Raw genomic sequence first — 21,588 nt, 5'->3', positions numbered from 1 at the left:
AGAAGAAACTCCTGGCTTTGTCATGCCTATTGTTCCTTCACTTAATTCTGTTTCAGTCAAAACTTCTTTGAGTTTTCCGTTTGTGTCTATGAAATATGGAAAAATTACAATTTTTTTTCTTTAAATATATTGTATATGCTATTTTTAAAAATATTATGAGAGGGGGCAAATGAGGAAACCCAGATGTTTAGCTTGTCCTGAATAGTCTTCTTTGAATCAGGCTGAATCTTATTCAGAAGGGAGAGGAAGTTAACACATTCCTTTTGCAGCATGCTCAGCTTGGAGAACCTTCTCAAGAACAAGGTCTTTCAGGGAGCAGAGGAGACTTCTCAAAGAAGCAGGCAGTCTATCTGCAGCACAAAGCAGCTCTGAAGCCAAGCCTTCAAGGGCGGTAGATTGAAAAAGAGTTTTACGGATCCAGGAAATGCTGGCTCCTTTAATCTGAGAAAGTTCTTAAACAAATATGGCTTAAAAAACAAAGCTAAAAAGTATTTCCCTTTTAAGCACACTAAAACCTTACCCAACAGATCTGAGTTTTCTCTGTGCAGATAATAAACTTGTTCTGCTGGATTGTTTCTTGATTAAACAAAGTTTAAGAGAGTCAAGATTCTGGCATCTTTTGGCTTGCATATTTCAAGAAAAAGCAGGAGTGCAGGGGGGAGCAGCACAGCTCCATCATAACATTCTGTCACTTCAGCTTTGAAATACATTGTTCAGTGAATACTTTTAACTACATTCAGTCAGCAAAAGCTATTCCTTTTAGCTTCATATCTAAGAGGAATTTAAAAGATTGGGATGATATTGAGCAATATTAACGTGAAATGGTTTTAAAGATTCCTTGTCCAGTTGGGCCTATATATTATTTTGAGTTGTCAGCTTCGACAGAAGCAGTGACTTCTGATTAATACGAAAGCAGTGTAGTTCCTTCAAATCAATTTTAGAAATGGAAAATTTATTCTATTCAGAAAGGTGTATTTTGGGGTTTGGGTGGGCTTTTGTGCTAATCTTATGTTTCAACTTTTATAGTAAATCTAGTTCCTATTTGCAAACAGTGTGCTCACTGATTTCTTTTTTTTCCTTTTAGTTCATGAAATTTTGCTGTCCTGGAAGCTAAAATACCATCAAGAAAATAAACAAACCTTTAAAATATGACAACCCCCCCAACTCCAACCCTTAAAATGTTGATCTTTCTAGAAAAGCAACCCAAAATCTGTTCTTTTCACTAAATAATGCATTTAACAATGCAAGGAGGTAGAGATATTTGAGAAATTTGAGACTGATTTCTCAGATTTGAGTGGCCTTTTTCCTATTTTGATTCAATTTCTTGTGTCATCTAACCAGTAGATTATTTCATTTTTTTCAGTACAATTATCACAACACACAGTATCATAATCTGTTCCCAGATAATATATCACTGTAACACATGGCATGAGGACTCATAGGCTTTAAAGTAGAGATTCCTCAAAAAATAAATATAAATTACAAGATTTTAATTTGATTTCTTGAAGTTACTCTTCCTTCATATTATTGTCCTAGCAAAGTTGTAAACTTAGCTACTTCTTTACAAGTTGCTTCATATTTATAGTTTAGCTTTATGTCATCTTAAATGATGCAAATGGCTTTTCAATCTCTAAACAAATGAATTTGCTGAAGAATAGCACACGTATAGCAAGCAAAGAATAATTCTGTTATGCAGCTAGCCTATACCCTTCTGAATTAAAGAAATAACTGTGGTGGGGTTTTTATTGTTTGTTTTAAACTCAAGTGGGGGTTTAAGTGTATATATTATCTGCAGCTGCACCATGGATCAGTGTCATGGAATCAGAGAATCACAGAATGGTAGGGGTTGGAAGGGCCCTCTAGAAATCATCTCGTCCAACCCCCCTGCTTGAGCAGGCACACACAGAGTAGGGGGCACAGGACCGTGTCCAGGCGGGTTTTCAATGTCTCCAGGGAAGGAGACTTCATAACCTCCCTGGGCAGCCTGTTCCACTGCTCTGGCACCCTCACTGGAAAGAAGTTTTTCCTCACATTGAGGTGGAACTTCCTGTGTTCTGACTTGTGCTCATTGACCCTTGGCCTATCATTGGGTACCACTGAAAAGGGTCTAGTCCCATCATCCTGACACCCACCCTTTACATATTTATAGGTATTGATGAAATACCCCCTCATTCTTCTCTTCTCCAGGCTAAACAAACCCAGGTCTCTCAGCCTTTCCTCATAAGGGAGATACTCCAGTCCCATGATCATCTTGGTAGCTCTCCACTGGAGTTGCTTGAGCAGTTACCTGTCCTTCTTAAACTGGGGGGCCAAGAACTGGACACAGTACTCCAAATGTAGTCTCACCAGGGTGGAGTAGAGGGGGAGGATAACCTCCTTCGACATGCTGGCCACACTCCTTTTAGTGCATCCCAGGATACTATTGGCCTTCTTCACCACAAGGGCACATTGTTGGCTCATGGCCACCTTGCTGTCCACCAGCACTCCCAAGTCCTTCTCAACAGAGCTGCTTTGCAGTAGTTCAGCCCCCAGCCTGTACTGGTGCATGGGGTTGTTCCTCCTCAGGTGCAGGACCTTGCACTTGCTCTTGTTGAATTTCATCATACTCCCCTTTGCCCAGCTCTCCAGCCTGTTCAGGTCTCACTGAATGGCAGCACAGCCTTCTGGTGCACCAGCCACTCCTCCCAGCTTGGTATCATCAGCGAACTTGCTGAGGGGGCACTCTACCCCTTCATCCAGGTCATTGATGAATATGTTGAACAGGACTGGACCCAGCACAGACCCCTGGGGAACACCACTAGTTACGGGCCTCCAATCAGACTCTGCCCCATTGATCACGACCCTCTGAGCTTTATTGTTCAGCCAGTTCTCTATCCACCTCACTGTCCACCCATCTAATCCACACTTCCTTAGCTTGCCTGTGAGGATATTATGGGAAGCACTGTCATAATTCTGTTTAATTCCAAATTTTTTCCTCTGATTATGAAGCCTATCTCATCATAGCAGCAGGTATTTTTAACCATAACTGTCAATCTGAAACAATGGGTTACCCAGTTTATATGTGCAACTACACATTCCACATTTTCAGTAAAATCACACTGAACATTAAAGCATTTTGCTCTAACTCAAATTCTGTGGTTTTTTTTTTCTTTCATGGGAAATGTTATGATTGTGATAAATTTCACTGATTGTGGGTCACGGGGATAAAATGGAAAATCCATTTTTTAATTAATTATATGCCAAATATTAAGAAATAACAATATTAAAAGATACAGTGACTTTCTTTTCATTTTTAATAGCTAAATGTGGTGGAACACTGACAAACATGGGCGGTGTGATCCTGAGCCCAGGTTTTCCTGGAAATTACCCTAGTAACTTAGACTGTACATGGAAAATTTTATTGCCTATTGGATATGGTAAGTAAACTTACACTTGTAAAGAGCAGAATTAAAAAAATATAAGAATATTCTAATGTTCAGTACAAAATAGATTTTATCCAGTGAATATATTTTGAACCCCTTATATACTTATGAGCTATCTTTTGATTTGAAAATATTTGACAGTTTAAAAATATATCTTTGTCAAAGCAGCTTGTTATTTGTAAAACTCAGACTGTCTCAGAAACTGGTTTCAGAGCAAATGAAATCTGCTGAATGAAGATATACCAGATGAAATAAATAATGTAAATTATAAATTAATTAGTGGTCTTCTGTTTAAGGTCTTTTCATTGTCCCCCAACAGACTTTTTAATAGTGTTTCTTATGTTCTATGAAAATGGACAAACCCTCATTTTCAGCACTATGAATTTGTTAAAAAATATTCTAAAACTATATTCCAAATGCCAGGCAAGAGTTACTAACTTAGAAACTTCCTAGGTTCGCATCAAATCTATTGTCACATGGAAAATATCTTCACAAATAGATAATAATTAGATAAAGAAGGTAATAATGGATAAGGGATTTATAAGTGCATGTATAAAACACAATCTTCTATCATTATCAGAAGTAAAAGAGGAATAAGTTTTCTTGCTGTGAAACATTATGTGCCATACTGCGAATTCAGTGCCAGTAGAATGTACTAAAATATAGTAGAATGTATTATACTAAGTTAGTTTGTAGAAATACTGTGCTATGCTCTGCAATAGTGCCCTTTATCAGGGTGTACCTGTTAAAAGTGATTCATCATAGTTATGGATAGCCTTAGTAGCCTTAGATATCCTTATAACCTTAGGATGACCATAGACAGGACATCTTGGCTAATTTTGGCATTCTAAAGCTACATTTGCGTGAAAAAAAATATAAGCAACTGTTCTGGAACAATGGCACCCTAATTAGGCCATTACGATACTGCCTTTTAAAAACAGTCCTTCATATTTCTCAGAGTTGCACTTTTTCTTTAAGCTTTTCCATGAAGACAATGCTTTGTGGATTAATTATCCGAGTGTCTTGTGTCTTACTATTATCCCTCTCACTTCTCAGAAAGTCTCCGGTAGTGGTAATCCTATACATAGAAAAGATTATGATTTTGTTTGGCAAGGGATTTAACAGGTACAAGGTGTTCATACCATTGATCTATCATTACTTTCATAAATACTGGAAGAGGTCATTTTTTACCATAAAGTTGCTACAGGGATATTTTTCCCATAGTCTCTGTCAGATAATCCATAGATAATGTCCTTATACCAGGTTTAAACATTGTGACGGATGTGATGTTTCACAGGGAACTTCTACTGCAAAATCTTGGATACTACTTTAGTTCCAGGTATAAATTTGCCTACCTAGGAGCTGTTTGTCTACATTCACTCTACTGTATCAAAACAAATACATGAAAGCCATGAAAACATAGAAAACATTTCCAAAATTGAATAATGTTCCAGGATTTTTTTTGGAAGGTTTTCAGTGTGGTACTGATTAAGTTAGAATTTAGCACTGTGCACAAAAACTGACTCAGAGGACACTCATGAACATGTAATGATTGATTCAAATTCCACTGAAATAATTAACCTCACAGTGACCTCATCTCTCAGTAAGTATTCCTTTATTCCCATCCATTTATTCAAACTTTGTAACTGAATGAAGCCCATGTTATTGACTTAGTGAAAGCACACAAGTGTGTTTAAACAAAGTCCAACCATAAAATTGCAGGAGCTAAATGTGTCCCCAAGTACAGTGCTTTCTTCATTAATGAAAATATACTGATTGTGTAAAAGAAGACCATGCTAAAATCCAAACATTTTAAACAATTGGACAATATGTCTTTTCAAGTGAGTTGCAGTGATTTTGTAATGATTTCAGGTAGCTGTTATTTAACATTTGTAAAAATGTTTAGCTTACCTTGGAGTTCTTATTTAGAGCCTATTCAAGTGAGAGAGGAAATAATGTTGAGAATCCAGCCAGAAGTAATATAATTATAGTTTGACTGGGTAATTATTTATTTTCTGTAGCTATCAGTTTTAGTCTCTATATTTTTATATAAGAAATTATTTAAAATTTTAAAATTGGCTCTTCCCATGAGATTATGCTTATACTTCTGACTGCTCAGCATTTTGGGAATCGTATCTCTCATTTTCATTTTGTGAGAAAGGCCTAGTTCAGCCATCTGACTTCCAGAGAGGGTCTGTGGTAAATGATCCTGAGTAAGTACCTGTCACCAGTCTGGAGTTCAGTGCATCTTATAGTGCTGCATACAGAGTAGAATGGCTCTAAAGACACACTGACCCAAGCTGGAGGGAAGAGGGGGCATGCATAGGTGACTTGGGTCAGGGAAAATAAGGTAGAGTCGCTAGTCAGAACTAGGTAGGTAACTTCTGCCTCTGAAAGGTCACTCTGTTAGTAACCTTCTTGGGTGATGAGCTGATCCTGAGCCTCTGTGAGAGGCCTGGCCCAGCTACAGTAATGCTCTTTTGGCAGAGTCCTGACCATGCGTGATACAGCAGTATTTGTGACATGCCCCTCCCTTGAATGTTTCCACTAGCTGGTTTAGGAACCTGACAAGTATCTAGCTGATGACTTTGTTTCATTGCTCCCTTCATGTATGGTTATGATATTTATTGGGAACCAAAAAATTATAAGCTCCAACTCTTGCAATACTTAGTGGCTATTTCCTTAATTTAAGCATCCCACTTTGAACAGTGACTAAAATATAAATATTGTGCCTGTAACAATTATTATGACATCTTTTTTTATTATTATTTCTATGCTATAGCATTTAGCAACATGTTATAAAAATTTTGTTTTTAATTTTTCTTCCTTTCTCAATGATGCAGGTGCACACATTCAGTTTCTGAATTTCTCTACTGAAGCAAATCATGATTTCCTTGAAATCCAGAATGGACCTTACCACACCAGCTCTATGATAGGCCAGTTTAGTGGAGTGGAACTCCCATCACCCTTGCTAAGTACTACTCATGAAACACTCGTCCATTTTTACAGTGATCACTCAGAAAACAGGCAAGGATTTAAGTTGACATACCAAGGTAAGTAGGAACTAGCACAAAGAACTTTATGGATAAAGAGGAAAATATTTTTTTTAAATATTTAAAAATATGCTAGTCATATACTATATAGCATTTTTAAATCTGTGGATTGTTTAACCTGTAGGGTCAACTGAAATTGTGTTGAATTGGAATCTTTATTTTACTGATGTAAAAACCTGAGGCCAAGGTCATGTCATTTGCCAAAGGTCATGTAGCTGATACTCCTTTCCATCCCCTTAAGGTGTACCGTTACTGGACAATACTGCTAATAGTCACTGTCTTGTTTTTCAATTTATATAATCTTGTTATATTTAATGTAATGAATGAGGATTTCAAAATATGGTATAAATTATTTTAAATATTCAGGTGAATATTTTTATAATTCTTATATTTTGCAGTCTAGACTTAGAGTGAAAATTAACAGGAAATGAAAAGAGACCAGATAACACCCATTCTGTTTCTGTATTTTCAAATACATATAATCAGTATGAAGTGAACTTTTCATGGTCTTCTACTGTTGGCTTTTTTCTTCATCTTCATTGTTTGTTTTTTCCCTATTAATGACAATAAAATGTCATTAATTCATACATATTTCTAAAATGTTAAAATAGTCTTACTGAAAACTGTTGAGTCCTATTTCAGGATCTGAACAGTTTAACAAAATGGAACAGCTGGTTGAATTTCCATCTAACTACAGTGAGGGATATTCATGACACCTTATTCTAGGCTCTTAATTTAGATAACTTGGTTAGATTTTCATATGTATGTTTATAAGCTTATATACTTGTATAAGCAAGTATGTGTTGTGGGTTAATCCCAGTGGGCAGTTAAACACCAGACAGCTGCTCACTCACTTCCCTCCCACCCCCAGTGGGGTGGGCAGAAAAGGAAAGGCAAAGTAACAGCAAGAAAATCTGGGGGCTGAGATAAAAAACATCATTATTTAATAAGTGAAGGATAAGGGGAAGAAGAGAGAAAGGAAACAAAACAAAACAAGTGATGCAAAGGAAATCACTCACCGCCTCCTACCGGCAGACCAATGCCCAGGCAGTTCCCAAGGGAAAGAAGGCTAACATCCCTAAAAACCCTCTCTCCCCTTTTATTACTGGGCATGATTTTATATGGTTTGGACTATATCTTTGGTTACATCAGGTCATCTGCATGGTTGTGTCCCATCCCAATCTGTTGCACACTCCCAATCTATTCACTGACAGGGCAGAGTGAGAAATAGAGGTAGCCTTGATGCTGTGCAAGTACTGTGCTGCAGAAGCCAGAACATTAGTGTGTTATCAGTATTGTTTTGTTCACAAATTTAAAATACATATATACACATATTTACAGTTATAGTCAAATTGTATCTATGGAGTCAATGGACAGAGAGGAAGAATCTTCCAGCGGGTGATTCTGAGCACCTGAATTAGGCTAATGCTCATAAGGCATGCCCACAAAAGGTCACATCTCTCTATTGCGTGTGGAATTTTGTTCTGTCACATAGTCTTAGAAGTAGGGAAAAAGCTCAAAACATCATTCCCACATAGCATGATTTTTGTTCTGAGCAGTCAAAAGTAATTGTGATTGGGGAGATGACTCTTTTTAGGATTTTCGGGAAAGACAGAAAAGTGGCAAATTTCAGAAATGCTAAATAAGTAAAACACAATGCCATGTGGTATGTTTTCTGTATATTCTCCACTATTCTTTGTTCCGGTTCTAATTAGTGTGTTTTTCCTTACTGTAACAAGCCCTTCCTTAATTGTGTCTTGAGTGGTATTGAATCTTTATAGGCTTAACTGCATGTGATTAACTCCTGACTAACAGCATTTTCTGTCATGAAATTAATAGTTAAATCTTACATTGTTTGTAGACTGTATAATATGTTCTTCGAGAGGCAATGTTCCAGCATGCACAGCAAGGTTTTGTGTTCCCTTTAAAAGAAAGCATACATTCATATTTTAACAAGCTATAAAAGCTTTAGCAGGGGGACAAGGAGACAGGTTCAGTTTGTTTTCTTAATCATCATTACTTAGGTTCTTGTGTATCTATCTCATGTATCTGGATCAAAAGGTATTTAATATACGTAATATTCTATGGTTTTAACAAGGAGAGTGATGTTTGTTGATGTTTAAGGAAATGATAGTCCAGATCAAAGTAAAAGATGGTATAGATTTGGAAAAAATAATACCATATATAGCTTGATTGGGTTTATATATAGTTTGATTGGTTCATGACATAATGCAATTGATATAGATCTCTTTCAAACTCCTCCAATCATTGGTCAGTGCTTGGATCTGTTTTTACCTATAGCCCAGTACCTAAACCCAGTGACACAATTGGTACTGCATGACCACTGTGACATCAGACACGACACAAATTACCTGTAGTTGTCAATTAAATTCTTCCTTTAAAGTAGCAAGTGGTTATCCAGATCCAGTCACAATGTTCTAATAAAACTGATGAGAGAGATCTAGATCTCTGTCTATCTGTATGGACAATGTGCACTTGCAGCCCAGAAGGCCAACCATATCCTGGGTTGCATCAAAAGTGTGGCCAGCAGGTTAAGGGAGGTGATTCTGCCCCTCTACTCCGCTCTGGTGAGACCCCACCTGGAGTGCTGCGTCCAGCTCCGGCCCTCTCAGCACAAGGAAGTCACAGACTTTTTAGAGCATGTCCAGAGGAGGGCCACAAAAATGATCAGAGGGATGGAACACCTCTCCTCTGAGGAAAGGCTGAAATAGTTGGGCTTGTCGAGCTTGCAGAAGAGAAAGCTCTGGAGAGAACCTTATAGCAGCTTTCCAGTACTTAAAGGGCAGGGGTGGTGTAATAAGAAAGATGGGGACAGACTTCTTAGCAGGGCCTCTTGTGACAGGACAAAGGTAATAGTTTGAAACTGAAAAAGGGTAGATTCAGTACTAAGACAAGAGTTCTAGATTTTAGAAGAGCAAACTTCAGCTCGCTCAGAGCTGAGTTGGGAGTGATTCCCTGGGATGCTTCCATGGAAGATAAAGGAGCTAGTTAGTGCTGGGAGTTCTTCAAGAACTCTCTCTTGGAAGCACAAAACCAGTTTATCCCCTAAAAAGGAAAGGGAAGTAAGCAGAGGAAGAGGTCCCCTTGGCTCAACCATGACCTCCTGGGGCTACTCAAATCCAAAAGGGAAGCATACCAGAGACGGAGAAGTGGAGGATTATCCGTCGAGAGCTACAATGGCATTGCCAGAGCATTCAGAGATGCAGTTAGTAAAGCAAAAGCCCAGCTTGAATAGAAACTGGACATAGATGTCAAAAAAAAAAACAAACCAAGAAAGGCTTCTTCAGGTATGTTAACCAGAAGCAGAAACAGAAGGAAAACATAGGCCCACTGTTAAATGGAAAAGGAGAGACAATCACCAATGATGCTGAAAAGGCAGAGGTCGTCAACACCTTCTTCACCTCTGTCTTTACCAGCACTGTAGGGTCCCAGGCTTTGGGAACGAAACTGCTGGTTGATCCAAATACCAACCCACCATGAGTGAAGGAAGAGTTAGTTTATGAATTACTACAGGAGCTTGAACCCTACAAATCAATGGGCCCTAACGCCATCCACCCGAGGGTGTTGAGAGAGCTGGCTGACATCATCACAAGGCCACTGTCCATAATCTTTGAGAAGTCGTGGAGAACGGGGGATGTCCCAGAGGACTGGAGGAAGGCAAATATTACCCCTATCTACAAGAAAGGCTTGAGGGACGATCTGGGTAACTCTAGGCCCATCAGCCTTACCTCAATCCCTGGGAAAGTTATGGAGCGAATCCTTGTGGGGGCCATCACAAGCCAAATGAAGCATGTGATTGGGAAAAGCCAACATGGCTTCACTAAAGGCAGATTGTGCTTGACAGACCTGGTGGCTTGACATGGGGAGGGCAGTGGACATCATCTACCTGGACTTCTCCAGGGCCTTTGATACGGTCCCCGACAGCCTCCTCCTGGAGAAATTAATGCATTATGGCCTAGACAAGTGGTCTGTGCAGTGGGTGGGGAACTGGCTGACAGGCCGCACCCAAAGGGTGGTGGTACATAGCTCTTTTTCCAAGTGGCAACCTGTCACTGGTGGAGTCCCCCAGGGATAAATATTGGGCCCAATGTTATTCATTATCTTTATCAGTGATCTGGATACCAGCATCAAGTGTAGCCTGATAAAGTTTGCTGATGACACCAAGTTGAGTGGGGAAGTAGACACTCCAGAAGGGAGAGCTGCTCTGCAGGGAGATCTGGATAGGCTGGAGGAGTGGGCTGGCAAGAACCTTATGAAGTTCAACAAGGAGAAGTGTAAGGTCATGCACCTGGGAAAACATAATGCGGGAGTGCAGCACAGACTGGGATCCACCCTTCTGGAGAGCAGGTCTGTGGAAAGGGACCTGGGGGTGCTGGTGGACAACAGGCTCAATACGAGTGAACAGCGTGCTGCTGCAGCCAAGAAGGCCAACAGGATGCTGGGTTGCATGAAAAAAGGCATTGCCAGCAGAGATAAGGAAGTCATTATCCCGCTCTACTCAGCACTTGTCAGGCCACAGCTGGAGTACTGTGTACAGTTCTGGTCCCCACTATACAAAAAGGATGTGGACAGGCCAGAAGGGGTCCAGAGAAGGGCCACCAAGATGGTCAAAGGACTGGGAAGCCTGCCATATGAGGCTAGGCTGGGAGAACTGGGTTTGTTCAGCCTTGAGAAAAGGAGGCTTAGAGGGGATCTCATCACCATGTACCAGTACTTAAGGGGTAGCTACAAAGAAGATGGAGACTGCCCTTTTACAAGGAGTCACATGGAGAGGACAAGGAGGAATGGACACAAGTTGCTCTTGGGGAGATTCCGATTGGACATGAGAGGGAAATTTTTCACAGTGAGGGCAGTCAACCATTGGAATAATCTCCCCAGGGAAGTGGTTGACTCAGCCACGTTGGGCACCTTCAGGAGTCATCTGGACAGGGTGCTGGGCCATCTTGTCTAGACTGTGCTCATCTTAGAAAGGTTGGACTAGATGATCCCTGAGGTCCCTTCCAACCTGTGATTCTGTGATATACATAAGGAAGACATTTTTTACAGTGAGGTTGGTCAAACACTGGCACAGGTTGCCCAGAGAGGTGGAAGATGCCCCATCCCTGGAAACAATGAAGTTGAGGTTGGACGGGGCTCTGAGCAACCTGATCTAGTTGAAGATGTCCCTGCTTATTGAAGGGGTGTTGGACTAGATGACCTCTAAAGGTTCCTTCCAACCCTAAGTATTCTATGATTCTGATATTACGGTTTTCTATATTGAGCCTGTCTCAGGCAAATTTATTTACCTTTAATTTATTCACCTTTAATTTATTCCATATATTTAAGCAATATCTGCTTATCACTGGAGACAAAAACACTCTGTAATCTGTGCTACAGTTTAGAACTACAACTGACAGAAAATGTATTGCTATAATTTGTCTATCTTTTTATTTTTTTCATTTAGCCAATATTGTTTGTTTCCCATTAGAACAATTTAGTATGCTCAGCAATAGGAGACTGAGTCTGGAGAATCATTCATGTGGTATTCAAGTGTAGCTAAGAAGACTGCATGTACGTTCAGAAGTTAAGCTGATTGCCATAACCCGTGGTCTAGAAATCAGATGAAATCTTGGGCCTATTGAAGCTAACTGTTTTGACAATTATTTCAGTCAAACCACAACTTCACTTTTTACCTTTTTGCCTGTTACAGACACCATTCCTTTATTCATCCATGGTAAACTGCTGAAAGAATCTTTAATAATCTATGTCCAGTGTGGGGTCACCATTAAGATGGTAGCTTTCATAATTCAGAAATCCATTATATTATTGTATGACGTTTATTCCGTATCTTGAAAAGGTTGATAAATTATGCGCATAATTCCTCTTTTCTTCTATTCTTGCCTTCCCCACTGTGTCCAGTAGGATTATTTCTTTCTGGTCAGAAGTAAAAGGGAATATGATGAAGAGGACACCCTACAAAAGAAACTGATATTTTTTGGTTCACTTTAACCCTCTCCTGTTAAAATCACTTGCTTTTTAGTTAAGTTACTTTCTTTCTGCTTCTCCGAATTGCAACTTGTCAGCTGACAAAAAAAATGTTTTCATGACTAACTCATGGACAGTATAAAATTTTATCCTGTTATTAAAATAGAGTAAAAGCAATGTGTCTAAAACCAGAACAATATATTATCAAATATAAAAAATTTTCATTAGAAAGGCCTAATGAAAAAATATTTTTAAGTGATGAAGACTGTGTAGTAGCATTCTCAGAATAAAACTGTCAAAAAGAAGTATTGTTCACTACTTCAGCAATTAGTCTAATAGTTATAATAGTAGGTAGAAGATTCAGAACCAAGAGATACAGTTAACTGATATTTGGGTCATTCTAATTTCAAATTAAAAAATACAGCTAGTATTTATTACCTTGTTTCTCAAAATGTGGATTCATAGGTGTATTTGAGTTACCAAATGCATATACATTTATCCAGTTTTATTCTCCCCATGAGTGAGAAGCAAAACAATTTCTCCAGTAAAGGCAACTCACGCATTTCATTTTTATGTAATACTCCTTACTTACAAAGAGACTCGGGTGACTCATTCCTGAGGTGTTTTGAGGAAGCACAGTATTTTAATCTATATATTAAAAAAATATATGATTTTAAAACTTAAAAAAACCTACAACATAATCCACTCAAATAGAAAGATGCTGGGAAAACCAGAATTATTTTACTTACTCTTTATTGATTTTTTTTTCCTAATGTGGAAAGTTGCTAACACTGACATGTTCAATTTTTAAGTGATTAGGATCTATCAGCTAAGCTCACTCTATTGACTTATGTTCCCTCTTCCATCTACCTCATTTCCTGCATTCTACAAACAGATTTCGGCCTTTTGTTCTTTAAAAATTAAATATATTTAATGTGTTTATTTTTCTTCAAATAGTACAAATTCTCTCTGTTGTCTCTGAGATCCCAGATTGCACTAGCCATTTCTATTGCTAACATTTCTCCTTTTGTAATTCTTTCTAAGATCATCATAATTTATGTCTTCTTATCATAAAGCACAAGTAACTTGCTCAGCACCATTTCGAATATGTAGGAAATTGTACTCTCAATTCAAGATATTAATAGTCTAAGGAGAACTTCTGGAAATAATGTGTTTCAATGTATTCATGATTCCTCTGACGTGAAGTAAAAAAAAATGCCAGTGGTTTACAACTGAGCAATTTTAGTGGTTACTTTTTTTTCTTCATACAAAATATATGTTGCTTTTGATATCTGACTTTTCTTTTCCAGATCCACACCTGCTGGCTTTGATATTTAGTTATCTTCCAGATTGTTTCTGGATTTTCCTATTTCTTTTGATATTATACTTCTGGATTTTCCTCTCTTCCTCTTAGTCTGTCTGAAATTGCAGAAACAGGACTTAAAAAATAATTCTTCACTACTCCAAAATTTTTCTTTTTCCTTCTCCTTTCTTCTCTGTTAGAAATTTTCCTTTCAGTAAGTCGAACATCAAATAAGTCTTAGCCTGATTTGCTCAGACAACAAGACTTACACTGTTGTGATGCATGACTGTCATGCTTCTTGATATACTTTATACTGCTGTTATGCAATTTTGAAACCATTGGCCAATTTCAGTTAAATTTCACAGCTCCTAGAAATATTTGAAAATCAGTATTAGTAAAGTGGATGAGAAAGTCCTAAAATAGTGCCCTTATAGAGAAGAAAGAAGCAGCATTACTCCATAGGTGTCAATTCAGTTTGGATTGCTGGGTACTCAACTGGAATATTCCTTGTCAAACTCATCTTAATAAATACTGTGTCTTACCTAACTGCTATTCATGGGATATAGATGTGGGAGAGAGATAAAATATGAGAGGTTGGCATGGGTGTAACACTCAAAATCTTCTTATGGGCAAAAGGAAGCATATTTTCATATAGCATATAGAAAGTTAAGAATTTGTTATTAGTCCAATTAATGTTTACACAGTTAAGTTATACAAGTCAGTTAACACAGAATAAAATTATAAGCAATGCAGGTGAAATTGTTATGCAAAAGCTTTGTCCTATCTACGCCATTTCTTTTGTATTATGTTCATTCTCCCAGTGCTCTTATGGAGCCTAACATGGACAGCTTCTGCCTTCCTCATGTAGAACTGGAGAGGCAGTCATAAGCATCCCAAGCCCTTTGGCTAGGAAATATGTGATATTCATGACAGGGCTTTCTTACTCTTCAGTCTTTCATTCCACTTGGATTATATTTATACATGTTTTTCTTTCCACAGGCTGCTTCTTTCTTACTGGTTCCCAGCCTGACTTTGAAAGTTGCTTTCCCCAGGTTCAATTACTCTAAAGAATTGTTATTTGTTAAGCAATGATTGCCAGGGCTTGCCAGGTCTTTAGCATGCATGGTATTTGCAGAGCAGAATGTAAAACATGTTGAGTAATAATCACTTGACTGCTAGCAATTGTTAAAATGAGCTAAAACTAGCTCAAGCCAAGGCAAGTCTAGGCATATCTCAGATCTCTGAGATCTTGCACTGTCAGGTGCATAAATGGCACAAAGCCTATGGCATTTTCCTTTCACAGAAAACTTAGAGTGTTTCAAGGGCTTGGAGATGCTACAAATAAGGTAAGGTACTCCAGAAAAGGCTTAATCATTGTGATATCCGCTTATAAGAATGTAGTACCTAGATGGAGGTAAACAGAAACTGAGCAGATATTATGTAGATATATAGAAAAACCACAGGCTTTGTTTGTTCAGCTGCTGACAAAGCAATGTACTGAATTCATCCATCCTCCTGACAAGGTAAACCTAACAATTGTTATACCAAACAAAATAGTCTTTTGAAGCCTATCAGTAATAATTTACGTAATTTCCAAGAGTATATTTCAAAAGTATTTAATCTCTCAGGGCATCTAAAATACACATCTTAAATTAAAGGGAGCAAATAGTTGTCATGTCTAAGTAAAGGTTGTATGTAAAATTAGAAGGTGTATATCAGTGCAAGAAGATGTAACACACACATACTACCAAAATATTTTTTTTTTAAATATTGTTAGTACTTTTTCTTTTGTCCACTTTTGCCTTCTCTATAGAAATTACTTTGTAATGCAAAGCAGATGGGTCTGAGGATCAGACATCTTTACATATTTAATAGGTGTTTTTTTCAGACTGCTTCTAATCAGTCCCATTTTAGGATGTCCTAGTATAGTATAACTGGGAGAAAAGTTCCATAAATAAAAAAACCCATTGCTTTTCTAATAATGAAATTAATTTGATATGCCCTTAAGAAAAGATGAGTGGGCAAAAAGAAAAGTTGTATTCACATTCACCAAATCCATTCTAATGTCTTAATGAATGTGTTGCATATTAAGAAGCACCCACAAGACTGCATAGCTTAAGCCTAGTCTGATTTTTTAAAATATGCTTAACTTTACATTAAAATGGATTTAAGATTAAATTTGCCCTTTAATTGAATAGTACTAACTTGTTTCAATTCAAGGACTGCTTTTTCTTCAGTTAAAAAAGTGCCATTTCCACTAACGAGAATAGAACAAGTAGTGGCATTAAGGTAGCAGATGGTCTTTTGCAAGGTAGATGTTTCTTTATAAAGATATCAGTCTAAAATTAAAGGGAGATTGATAATGGGTATGCTTATTTGAGTAAACTTCCATGTCATAAAAAAATGAATTTTTCTAGAGATCTTAGTATTTTGTGAAGGATAAGGCTTTTTGATAAGCCCTCATCTCAGGTGAAAGAAAAGAATATGAATATTGCATAGTGAATGATAGCATTAATAATGCTATTTCTCAATTTTTCTACTGACTTTATGAAGACAGAAAAATGCTGATGAGATTGAAACTTAATATAGCCTGAGTCTGTTCTCTAAGCACATTATTTTGGGGAGGAAGAAAAGTGTATGCACACTGAGAACAGTAAAAATATTTTTTTCCCATGCTTTCAAGGAGGTCGTGCTGCCTCTTAAGCACTAGCTTGTGAATTCTCACAGCACAGGATTTGAATATATGACCTGAATCACTTAAATACTGTGTATTTCTGAATGCAGTAAAAGGCTTTGTCTCCTTAGCAGAACACTAGGGAAGTTACAGCTCTACGTACCATTGCCAGTCAGTTCCTTGTTGTTTTATGCTCAGATGTTCCCGTGTTTTGTTATCACTTCAGCTTTGTAATTGCACTATGTAAGGAATGGTGGGTATTCCATTACGGTCAAGACTAAGTTACTAAATGTGTGTGCATTGTGAAATCTTTTGTTTCATTTGTGGCAAGAAAGAAGTTCATACTGATTCCCTGTTGAACTATCTGAAGCAGTTAAGATAAGTTTTATTTGATATTATGTTTATATATTTGTAAGACAATGAGAGAACTTTAAAAGCACATGATTTTTAAAATAGCAACTTTTAGGTTTCGTTTACCTTTCTCTGTTGTTGAAATAAATATTGTACTGTTTAATTAAAAAAACCAGAAGCATTGAGAAAGGGTGTCTCTTTGTTGTCACCTCTGTCATTTTGCCATCTATGAAAAGCAGCAAAGACAGCAAAAAATCAGAAATACTTAGAACATTTCTAAATTGCATTTGACTGGCAATCTTGAGTTCTGTATACTGGGCTTACATAAAAAGAAGTGTGGCCAGCAGGCTGAGGTAGGTGAATATCCCTCTCTAATTCTCTCATGACACCCACCTGGAGTACTGGATCCAGCTCTTGTGCTCCCAACACAAGTAGGACACGGACCTGTTAGAACACATCCAAGAGAAGAGCTACAAAAATAATCAAAGGGTTGGAACACCTCTCCTCTGAGGAAGGGCTGAGAGAGATGAGGTTGTTCAGCCTGGAGAAGTCTTCAGGGACGCCTTATTGTGGCCTTTCAATGCTTAAAGAAGGTTTGTAAGAAAGATGGAGAGAGACTTTTTACCGAGGCATTTAGTAACAAGACAAGGGGCAACAGTTTCAAACAAAAAGAGGGTAAATTTAGATTGGACATGTTGTGATTTAGCCGGCAGCTCAGCCCCACACAGCTGCTCGCTCACTCCCCCACTGGTGGGATGGGGGAGAGAACCAGAAGGGTAAAAGTGAGAAACCTTGTGTGAGACAAGAATAGTTTAATAATTAAAACAAAACAATAACAACAACAACAACAACAACAATAATGCAATGAAAAGGAAAAAAATGAGTGAGGCACAAAACCTGAGGCAGCGGGAAGAGGGAATGAACAATCAAAACAAGCTGCACGTGATGCAGCTGCTCAGCACCCACCAACCTGATGCTGCTGGTCCCTGAGCCCCAACTGTGTCATCCCGTCATCCCATTTCCACCCCCACCCCCCCCAACTCCAGTTAATGTACTGGTCATGGCATCACATGGTATGGAATGAACACCCCACTGGCCAGTCAGGGTCAGCTGTCTTGGCTGTGGCCCCACCCCTCCCAGCCTCTTCCCCACATGTCAGAGCATGGGAAGCTGGAAAGCTCCCTCACTACTACAGGCACTACTTAGCAACACTGAGCCACTACTTATCAGCAACTAAAGCATCAGTGTGCCATCGGCGCTTTACCAGCTACAGTGAAAAGAGTTAACTCTATCCCAGCCAAAACCAGCACATTCTCCACCCCTTATTCCATACCATTTACACCATGCCCGGGTCCCATGCTATCCAATACAACCACACCAACCACCACCCCGCCCCTTCCCATCCCTTGACATAATACACAGACAGATATCATTCCCTTAGTCTATGGACCTTCCCTGTAGAATGTCCATTAAAATGTCCATTGAGTTCACCCAGTCCATGACTCTGGGCTCCAACTGCCATATCAGTCTTTCAGGGCAGGAGAGATGGTTTGTGTGGTGTTGGGTTGCTGCATACCGAGTCAGTCATCGTTCCATCACTGCTACATTTTGCTTGTTTCATCAAAGTTCATCTTCCATGGATTGGGAGGCTTGTACTATGATATCATTGTTATGGCATATAGAAACCACAGAAGAGATGACACACAGTATTATATAGCAGTTTGAATTATGCCATTCAGTTCATTGACTGTTTTCACCCAAAATCAAATCCCCTTGAGGCACACATCAGATTTCTCCATCCTCCCGCATCACCCACCAAGTGCACCCAGGCCCTTGAGCAAAAACAATCCCACAAATGGGTTTGCCTTTGCCTGAGGCAGGAAGAATCCAGACTGTTTTACCCAGCATATTTTTTACATGCACTACAGGGACTTTTTCCCTTTCCACAGTACATAAGGGTTCTGATTGGGCAGGGCCAGCTCAATTGGCAGATCCCTTCGTGTTGACTCACCACATGGCTTTTGCTAAATGTGTATCCCAGTGTTTAAATGTTCCACCCCCCCATTGCTCTCAGTGTAGCCTTTAATAGTCTATTGTATCTTTTGATTTTCCCAGAGGCTGGTGCGTGATAGGGGATGTGATACACCCACTCAATGCCGTGCTCTTTGGCCCAGGTCTCTATGAGGTTATTTCGGAAATGAGTCCTATTGTCTGACTCATTTCTCTCTGGGGTGCCATGTCGCCACAGGACTTGTTCTTCGAGACCCAGGATAGTGTTCGGGCAGTGGCACAGGACATAATGAAGAAATATTTTAAGACGAGGGTGGTGAGACAGTAGGATGTGTTGCCCAGCAAGGTTGTAGACGCCCTATCCCTGGAAGTGTTCAAAGTCAGGTTGCCCCTTCCCATGGCAGAGGAGTTGGAACTAGATTATCTTTAAAGGTCCCTTCCAACCCAACCCATGCTAGCCTAGTCTAATCTAGTCTAGTCTGAGAAATGAATTTTGGTCTTCAGTCTGTAGTTACACACAGCATGATACTGGAGGAATGTACAATAAGATGAAAGTTTTAAGTAGCCTTAATTGTGAGCTTTCCTAACATTTGAGTGTTTATAATGCTCAACTCTCTGCTAACAATTCTTCTGTAAAGTAACTGTTTCCATGTTGAAGTGTTATAGATGTATGTAGCCCTTGAAAAGGCAATGTCACCCTAGTGTTAATGTAAGAAGGAAAATTTAAATCATAAAAACAAGATAGCAGAAGGTCAATTACTTTTATTTTGTAATTTACACTCTCTTCTTACCAGTGGAAAATACAAAATATTTTTAAATTTCAAGTATCTGACTGCTGCCAGCATTGGAATTAAATATTTTTCTCAGATTTCCTTTACATTGGGCTTCATTTCAGGCTCTCACTAGAGTTTTTTTCTGCTACAAAATGGTACATCATTTTTTAAAGCTCAATATCAAACAAGACTTTGGGCATGACACTCATAAAAAAAGCTTTCTTTTGTGAGGTGTGACATCAGGATTTGTGGGTAATATTTGATAGTGTTGACTGAATAATGAATTGCTCTGCTAAATCAGGTATAGTTGTTGCATATATCAAAAGAACAGAGAAGAATATAATTCATATTTATATTAAAACTATAAAACTTATTTCCTGAGTGGGCTATAAATCATGATATCATAGTCAGATGGATCGCCTGACTTATAGTTACTCCAATAATTTATGAGTCATCCATAGGATTTATACCAGAAGCCACATGCAGAGAGTATCTTCACATTTTACAGCTTAAGAATAAAATAAAATAAAATAAAAATGCTCTGCTCATGTGGAAGTGTTTTCACCCCTGACTGACTGACCTTCAAATTTATGGTAGTCTGCTTTAGGCAGAGGTTCTATACTTAATAAAAAAAATACCAGAACAAACCCCAAAAGTTTCTGTATGTGTTTTGTTTACCTTGCTGACAATAGGAGAAAAGCATACACATCTCTCAATAAACACTAAATAGAATTATAAAAGGTAGGCTTTATTTTTTTTATTAAAAATCCAAGGGACTTTAAAGGATGTGTGCAAATTAGAGGGACAGAGAGATGTTGAAGTTCTTTCAGATTTCCTTTCACCTGAGCTCTTCCTGTGTTTTCTTCTCATGTAGGTCAGTGAGATAAGCTTTTTTCTGAAATAAATTTTTAAGACTAAATCAAAAATTGGAGACCATATTAAGTGCATTTAAAACATAACCTAATAATACTGTATTGCAACAAATTAACCAATAAGGAAGGATATTTTTCATATATATTCATCTCCTGAAAATGTTGTACAAAGTTTAAAAGTTCCAATACTTATTGTCATTATTCCAGAACACTGCCATAGTAACTACTGGGCAAGGTAGTGCTGCACTTTGTTGAATAAACCTGAGAGATCTTCGGACCCTCCAGAATAACCTTCTATTGTATTTTTAATATAATTTGCTAAGTAGCTTTTTATATAATTTAATATATGAGTCATAACATGTCCTGTATTCTTAAATAATCTTTCTAGTACTCTATTTTGAATAAAGATGTTGATAATAATGATATTATCTGTAGTAGTACTATACGACTAATGACAGCAATAGTAAAAAGCATTAAAAATTAATGAACCATTACTAGAATTTGCACAAAATTTTAATGAACCATAATTAAGCTAGAATAAAGCTTTTTGTATTTCCAGTATCAATTAATTTGGATTGTTAATTTTTAATATTTTTTTCTCAATTTTTTGATACCTGGGGGAAAGGTAGACTGATTTATTAGAGGATTTCAGAATATTTCTGGTACCTCCACATCTCTTACAGCTTTGTAATGTTACAAACACTGGATTCTGGATTCACTGAATGGGTTAGGGAAAAGAAGGTGGCTTTCTCAAAGTAAATCTCCTACTCATTCCATTGCGTGACTTTAATCAGCAATGACTAAAAAAACTTATGACAGTAACTGTACTTCAGTGAAGAAATTAAGTACAAACTTCACTTTAAGTAAGCACTTAAGCACACTTAAGTTATATGTTTATCTTAATCTTGCTGTAATGGCTTGTTTACATCGTCTGATTGATAAGTATATACTTCTAGGATGAACTTGTCCATACTGTAATGATTAGCTTTGAAAAATAACAAAATACTTTGTTCAAGAATATGTTCTTCGTCTCTCTTACAGTATTTTTAGAGCTTGGACTTAATGGCACTTGTTAATATAAAGCACATTGGTATTACTGCTCTTATTTGAACTTCCTTATCTTCTGACAGAATTATTTCATAACT

The 21,588-nt window shown here is 38.0% G+C and overlaps 1 protein-coding gene across 1 annotated transcript in view; it reads left to right on the top strand.

Annotated features, from left to right (window-relative positions):
* Nucleotides 1–21,588, top strand: part of CSMD1 (CUB and Sushi multiple domains 1) — a 1,237,849-nt gene that overhangs the window by 1,073,493 nt on the left and 142,768 nt on the right. The window contains exons 40-41 of the mRNA XM_075086937.1: nucleotides 3,300–3,416; nucleotides 6,266–6,475. Of these exons, the coding sequence (XP_074943038.1) occupies nucleotides 3,300–3,416; nucleotides 6,266–6,475 (327 nt within the window). The remainder of the gene's footprint in view (nucleotides 1–3,299; nucleotides 3,417–6,265; nucleotides 6,476–21,588) is intronic.

Source organism: Phalacrocorax aristotelis, chromosome 3 (assembly GCF_949628215.1).
Source record: "Phalacrocorax aristotelis chromosome 3, bGulAri2.1, whole genome shotgun sequence".
Classification (NCBI taxonomy): Eukaryota; Metazoa; Chordata; class Aves; order Suliformes; family Phalacrocoracidae; genus Phalacrocorax; species Phalacrocorax aristotelis.
The sequence above is the reverse complement of the archived record's forward strand: the minus strand, read 5'-3'. Positions and strand labels throughout refer to the sequence as shown.